General features: G+C 51.5%; 1 protein-coding gene across 1 annotated transcript; it reads left to right on the forward strand.

Moving 5' to 3' along the window:
• The first annotated feature begins 1,981 nt into the window (after positions 1-1,981).
• dusp2 (dual specificity phosphatase 2) lies at positions 1,982-4,898 on the forward strand. The gene is made up of 5 exons (XM_068023442.1): positions 1,982-2,087; positions 2,351-2,807; positions 3,254-3,384; positions 3,635-3,854; positions 4,000-4,898. Exons 2-5 carry the CDS (start codon positions 2,432-2,434, stop codon positions 4,212-4,214), a joined length of 942 nt encoding a protein of 313 aa, XP_067879543.1. The 5' UTR covers positions 1,982-2,087; positions 2,351-2,431; the 3' UTR covers positions 4,215-4,898.
• Positions 4,899-7,731: the final 2,833 nt, after the last annotated feature.

A 7,731-nucleotide genomic window follows, 5' to 3' on the forward strand; every position in this document is an offset into this window, starting at 1 on the left:
GGTTTCCAAATGGGAGTAAATCCTGTCCCGAAGAATCCTCTCCAATAATTTCCCTACCACTGACGTAAGGCTCACTGGTCTGTAGTTTCCTGGATTATCCTTGCTACCCTTCTTAAACAAAGGAACAACATTGGCTATTCTCCAGTCCTCTGGGACCTCACCTGTAGCCAATGAGGATACAAAGATTTCTGTCAAGGCCCCAGCAATTTCCTCCCTTGCCTCCCTCAGTATTTTGGGGTAGATCCCATCAGGCCCTGGGGACTTATCTACCTTAATGTTTTTCAAGACGCCCAACACCTCCTCCTTTTTGATATCGACATGACCCAGACTATCTACACTCCCTTCCCTAGGCTCATCATCCACCAAGTCCTTCTCTTTGGTGAATACTGATGCAAGGTACTCATTTAGTACCTCGCCCATTTCCTCTGGCTCTACACATAGATTCCCTCCTCTGTCCTTGAGTGGGCCAACCCTTTCCCTGGCTAACCTCTTGCTCTTTAAATACGTATAAAAAGCCTTGGGATTTTCCTTAATCCTGTTTGCCAATGACTTTTCATGACCCCTTTTAGCCCTCCTGACTCCTTGCTTAAGTTCCTTCCTACTTACTTGATATTCCTCAAGGGCTTCGTCTGTTCCCAGCCTTCTAGCCCTTATGAATGCTTCCTTTTTCTTTTTGACTAGGCTCACAATATCCCTCGTTATCCAAGGTTCCCGAAACTTGCCAAACTTATCCTTCCTCACAGGAACATGCCGATCCTGGATTCTAATCAACTGACATTTGAAAGACTCCCACATGTCAGATGTTGATTTACCCTCAAACAGCCGCCCCCAATCTAAATTCTTCAGTTCCTGCCTAATATTGTTATAATTAGCCTTCCTTCAATTTAGCACGTTCACCCGAGGACTACTCTTATCCTTATCCACAAGTACCTTAAAACTTATGGAATTATGGTCATTATGAAGGTTCGCTCGACTGATTCCTGGATTGGGGGGTTATCTTATGAGGAACGATTGGACAGGTTGGGCCTGTATCCATTGGAGTTTAGAAGAATGAGAGGTGATCTTTTTGCAACATGTAAGATCCTGAGGGGTCTTGGACAAGGTGGATGCTGAGAGGATATTTCCCCTTATGGGAGAGACTTGGGGATACAGTATAACAATAAGGGGTCTCTCAGAAGGTTGTTCGTCTGTGGAATTCTCTTCCCCGAGAGCAGTGGAGACAGGGTCATTGAATGTTTTTAAGGCTGGGTTTGACAGATTCGTGATTGACAAAGGGAGTCAAGGGTTATAGCAAGTTTAGACAGGCCACATTCAGGACAGCCATGGTGGAGCAGGCTCGAAGGGCTGAATGGCCTACTGCTGCTCCTAATTCGTACGTTTACATGTAAAAAGAACTGTTCAAAGAGTAGGAAAGAATGGGCCAACGTGGGGTAGCTTGTGGGGGGGGGGGGGGGGGTGGGGGGGGGGGGTGGTACATTAACACGAGTGGTATGAAATGACTCACTCACTCACTGCCCCCAGTGTGGGATCCAAGTGCGCGTGGAGGTGCAGGGTTTGTATGGGTGGGCACAGCTTTGAAAAGCGATGCCAGGGCAGATCAGTATGATGCCACCCGATGCTGAATATCATCCCAAGCTGGGGCAACTCCAGCCTTGAAAATGAATGCATTTGACTGGATGCATGTTGCTGGTAAATTCCCTCCCAGCCTGACAGAAAGAGAGAGTGGGGAGAGAAGAGGTGGGTGGGGGGGGGGGGAATCCTCTCTGTCAACCCTTCAACGCTGCGGCCTGGGGCTTTCCCAAATATAGCCGTGGCCACGCCTCCCACGGCGCCTGACACCTCATTGCGCGCGGGGCGGGGTGTTTCCTGAGCCCACGTGCAGTGACGACGCGCGTCCTTATTTGGGCGGTGGGGGGGGGGAGCGTGACTGCCCGTGACGTCAGTGCCCTAATAAGGCATGGCCCGGCGGGGGTTCCGGGCGCAGGGATTATAAAGCAGCCGAAGCAGTTCAGCTGCTGTATCGAGAGATTTGGAGCGAAGGCGATTAATCCCCCACGTCCCAACTTTAATTCTTCTTAGTTCTGAATGTAAGTATGCAGTTAATTCGTTCACACAAGCCAACATTAATTGGAAATAGCAGTGCTAGTTTTTTTGCTCATATACTTTGAACATAAATATATTTTAAAGAAAGTTAGTGAATGACTGGAATCAGATGTTAGCAGGATCTCCAGAAGTTGTGCTTTTAATATTTGCAACCCCGTTTTGAAAGTTTAATCTCATTGCAATTGGAATTTTATAGCAGAGGCAATTTCTACATGGAAATAAATTGGGTTTTTTTTGTTGTAAACAGAAAGGGAAAGAAAGCAAGACAGAACAGAAAGGAGAATTTCGTTCATTCATTGCTGTCAGATTCTCACCCAGTCCCTAAACCATGGTGACCACCGAATCATTGGAGATTGAGAGCTGCGACCTGATGCAGACCCTGTTGGAGGAGCAGGGCGGCTTGCTCATCCTGGACTGCCGATCCTTCCTGAGTTTCAACGACTCCCACATCAGGGGCTCCCGCAACGTGTACTGCAACACCATCGTCAAGCGGCGGTCGAAGGGAGCCATCGCCCTGGACTGCATCCTGCCCGAAGAGGGCATCCGAGCCGCTCTGGCCCGCGGCCGCTACCCCAGGGTGCTAGTGCTGGACGAGAGGAGTCCCAGCTCGGCCGCACTCAGCAGGGACAACACGGCCAGGCTCGTTCTGAACACGCTCAACACCGAGCTGGACACAAGCAGGATCCAGATGTGCTTTCTGAAAGGTGAGAGGAGGGTGAGATGTTGGCCCGCAAAGCTTCATGTAAATTTCGAGTCTTCTTTCAAATCCCTTTATCGCCAATCTTTATCCTTTCACCTTTTTTGTTTTTAGAAACCCAGTGTTTCCAGCACAGACGATGGGCCGAAGGGCCTGTTTCTGTGCTGTATGACTCTATGCTTTAAGAGACCCTTGTATCAAGCCCCAGGTAATCTGGATTGTCACCTTGTTAACAAGGTCCAGTTAGTGAGAGAGGAATATTGCAGTTCCTGTGACAGACTCTTCACTGGGAGTCAGGAATACCTCCTGCTTAATCCAGAATAGTCCCAGCAGATCTGAATGAAGCTTCCTCTCAGTGCCTTGGTTGCTGCCCCTCTTTTGTCGGGCAGGTCCAATTGTATTGGTGTGACATTTTGTTTTCAACCCCTCTCTTTCTCTCTCTCTCTCTCGCAGGAGGCTACGAGACCTTCCACTCGCTGTTCCCCGAGATGTGCACCGAAAACCTCAGCCCGTGTGCCCATTCGTGCCCGCAGGCGGGCTCCATGCCAACCTTGGTTGCTCGAGGAACCCCACTTTATGATCAGGTGAGTAGCCCCACCCGAGAGGGAGACAGGAGAATGGGCGAGGGGGGTGGAGGACGGTGGGAGGGGGGGGGGGGGGGGGGGGAGGTTGTGTGTGTGAGAGGTTTGGGGCAGGCTGCCTCGACTCTTCATCGAATCACGAATATTCCAGTGCAGGCCACTCGGCCCATTGCGTCCGTGCCAGCTCTCTCGAGGTGCACTCCGCTTCCTTTTGCTGATCTAACCTAATGCTGGGGCGTGTGTTTCATTCCAGGGTGGACCCGTGGAGATTCTGCCCTTCCTCTATCTGGGCAGCGCCTATCACTCCTCGCGGAAAGAGACCCTGCAATCGCTGGGCATCACGGCGCTCCTCAACGTCTCCTCCAACTGCCCCAACTACTTCGAGGGAGTCTTCCAGTACAAGTGCATCCCGGTGGAGGATAGCCACCTGGCAGACATCAGTGCCTGGTTTAGAGAAGCCATCGACTTTATCGGTAAATTCCTGCCTGTGGATTGGGAGCTTATTTGTTCTGAGGCCCATGTTCAAGAGATTTGGGATTGTGATACTTGAGTTCTACCATGTGCCAGTTTTCTCCATGTATTAACGAGCCTTTCCCTTTTTTTTTTGTCCCCGTTTAGATGCAGTCAAAGAGAGCGGTGGAAGAATCCTGGTGCATTGCCAGGCTGGCATCTCCAGGTCCGCCACCATCTGCCTGGCATATCTGATCCGGACGCAGCGAGTCCGCCTGGAAGAAGCCTTCGACTTTGTCAAGCAGCGGCGCGGTGTCATCTCCCCGAACTTTGGCTTCATGGGGCAGTTGTTGCAGTTTGAGACGAAGGTTCTCTGTCACTAAAGGGGCTGGGCGTTCAGCCGAGGGAACTCGAGAAACCTCAACCCAATCCTCAGGGGCTGTTCCCTTTTGGTCTCACCTCTACCCACATGGTGATCCAGAAAGGGTGTGGGCACAGTTATTGGGCTGCAATGGGCAAAGAAGAGAGGGGCGATGGCACACAGTGTGTTTGAAGCTGCACTGGTCCTTTTTACAGAGAATTTGGAGTGTCCAATTTAAGTCATTCTTCCATGTAGATGCAATGAGCCCATGTTCATTATATTTAAGATGGCTTTGATGTCTTCCTTTTTTATTCACCTCAAATGTACCTCCGTCACGTACGGGGCTCGTTTTTTTTTTGACTCTATGTTCGGTATCTTGCACTGACTGCTTCTGGAGCTTGGCACTTGAGTGGAGAAGGCTCATATCAGACTGGAGTGGATGTGACGGCTGGTCCTTTTATTCACTGAAACTCTCGCAATCCGTCAGGGATCTCACCGTGCAGCTTTCTCCCGAAAAGCAACAGGAAAAAAAAATGTGACTTTATTCTCTGTTTTAAGGGAACTCTACATGCTAATTTCCTTCAAAAGGAAAATACTTTATATATTTTTTAAATACCTGTTTAATAACTGTTGGAAGGTGCGCTGATAAGCATTATCGAGATTATTTATTATACTGAAAAATAAAATGTTTAGAAAATCCGCAGAAGTTGTCCTCCTTGTTACTTGTGTCGGATTAACCGGCCCTTGTCTCCCCAGCTCCCCATTTGTCACCTCCGCACTGTCACAGCTGAGGTCACCAGGCAGTTCTTTTAAAACCTCAATGGCAAATGCTCCCACAGAGACACAACACACAACATTGCTCCGGTTTCAAATTCAGGAGGTGCCTCTGATATGTTTACTGCCACTTGCAGTGTATCAGAGATACATTTTTACAAGAATGTTGCCAGCGCTTGAAAATTGCAGCTATGAGGAAAGGTTGGATAGGCTAGGGTTGTTTTGCTTTAGAATAGAGGAGGCTGAGGGGTAACGTAATTGAGATGTACAAATTTATGAGGGGCCTGGATAGAGTAGACAGGAAGAACCTGTTTCTCCTAGCGGAGAGGTCAATTACCAGGGGACACAGATTGTTTTTTTCCATGTTTGTATTTTGGGCCAGGGCTGTTCATTTTTCTGTCAATTAACACCCTCTCTGCACTAACACTTTTCCTCTATCAGCACACCATTAACATGCTGTTGCTCCATGACCTCCTGGTCAGTTATTCTCTGTGACCCGATGTCCTATCAACACCTTCCCTTTTGTTAACTCTTGCCCCACCCCCGCTTTACTTGCTTACAATCTTTTACATTTCTATCCTTTGCCAGTTCTGATGAAGGGTCACTGACCTGAAACGTTAACTCTGCTTCTCTCTCCACAGATGCTGCCAGACCTGCTGAGTATTTCCGGCATTTCTTGTTTTTATTATGGCACAGATTTAAGATAATTGGTAGAAGGATTAGAGGGGACATGAGGAAAAACATTTTGACCCAGAGGGTGGTGGGTGTCTGGAATTCACTGCCCAGACTAGTGGTGGAGGCAGGAACCCTCAACTCATTTAAAAGGTACCTGGACCTGCACCTGAAGTGCTGTAATCCTGCAAGGCCACAGACCAAATGCTGGAAGGTGGGATTAGATTAAGCGGCTAGTTTTTTTCAGCTGGCACGGACACAATGGGCTGAATGGCCTCTCTTTGTGCCGTAACTTTTCTATAGGGAAACGGGACGCAGTGCACGTTAACACACAGAGAGCAGAGTTGACCTCAAGTTTACGGAGGGTAGAATGTGGGAGACCAGCCAGGAGTGCATTGGAATAGTCAAGTCTAGAGGTAACGAAGGCATGAATGAGGGATTCAGCAGCAGACGAGCTGAGACAGGGGTGCAGTTGGGTGACGTTACGGAGGTGGAAACAGGCGGTCTTAGTGATGGCGCTGATATATAGTTGGAGGCTCATCTCGGGGGTCAAATGTGACACCAAGGTTGCGAACAGACTGGTTTAATCTGTTTCCAGGAAGAGGGATGGAGTCAGTAGCTAGGGAATGGAGTTCGGAGCGGGGACTGAAATCAATGGCTTCAGTCTTCCCTAGATTTAATTGTAGGAAATTCCTTCTCATTCAGTACTGGATGTGGGCTGTACATCCACCATTTGTATTGTCAGTGGGTCTCGATCCCTATAACCGGTTTCTCTCTAAAATCACTGGCCTCCTCAGGGTTTCACTACCAACAGGAACCAATGGAAAACCAATTTAGGCATCCCCGGCCTTTAAACGACTGTCCTTGTCGAATTGCCCCTCTTCTCTTGGGCAAGTTCCTCACTTAAGGAGATATTGGCATCCTGTGGGCAAACGGAAGGACCCGGGGGAGATTCTGGCCGAAGGAGCGAGGTGGAAAAGCAGGAGGTTTCAGGGGAGGCAGTCCAGAGTTTGGGGATACGAGGTGCTGATGAAGCCTCGGCCGCCAACTGGTGGGCCGCAGGATGTGGAGGATGCTCCGGACTGAAGTCAGAGGAATGGAGGGGGAGGAAGATAAGGGGCATAGGCACCATGGAGCATCTTGGACCAAAACCTGGGAATGTTCAACAGTCAAGTGGATTAAAACCCAGCTCATTGTGTGGCGAAATGACACCTCCTGCCTTTAATGCTCACATAGGAGCTTCAGAGCAGCAAAAGCCCCCTCCCCTCCTGCAGGGGGCGCTGCCTCGGCCTCTCCAGCAAGGGAGCGCTGACGCCTCCCCTCCTGCAGGGGGCGCTGCCTCCGCCTCTCCAGCAAGGGAGCGCTGACGCCTCCCCTCCTGCAGGGGGCGCTGCCTCCGCCACTCCAGCAAGGGAGCGCTGACGCCTCCCCTCCTGCAGGGGGCGCTGCCTCCGCCTCTCCAGCAAGAAAGCGGTGACGCCTCCCCTCCTGCAGGGGGCGCTGCCTCCGCCTCTCCAGCAAGGGAGCGCTGACGCCTCCCCTCCTGCAGGGGGCGCTGACACCTCCCATCCAGCAGAGGGCGGGGACTCCAATCCGAGAGCAAGGGAGCCTGACGCCTCCCCTCCAGCAGGGGGCGGTCACTCCTCCCATCCTGCAGGGGAGCGCTGACTCCTCCCATCCAGCAGAGGGCGGGGACTCCAATCCGACAGCAAGGGAGCCTGACGCCTCCCCTCCAGCAGGGGGCGGTCACTCCTCCCCTCCAGAAGGGAGCGCTGACTCCTCCCCTCCAGCAAAGGAGTGTCAACGCCTCCCCTCCAGCAGGGTGCGCTGACGCCACCACTCCAGCAGGCGGAGCTGACTCCGCCCCTCCAGCAAGGGAGCGCTCACTCCTCCCCTCCTGCAGGGGGCGCTGAATCCAGCCCACAGGCAGCGGGCGCTGACTCCTCCCCGACAGAAAGAGAGCGCTGACTCCTCCCCTCCAGCGAGTCCCACACGGAACGCTGACAGCCCCGGACCTCCACGCCCCCTCACTGCTGATTGGTTGAACGCACTGTCACTCTCAGGAACACCGCGCTCTGTATGGCGGAGGCTGC

Source organism: Heterodontus francisci, chromosome 47, assembly GCF_036365525.1.
Source record: "Heterodontus francisci isolate sHetFra1 chromosome 47, sHetFra1.hap1, whole genome shotgun sequence".
In the NCBI taxonomy this organism is placed as follows: domain Eukaryota; kingdom Metazoa; phylum Chordata; class Chondrichthyes; order Heterodontiformes; family Heterodontidae; genus Heterodontus; species Heterodontus francisci.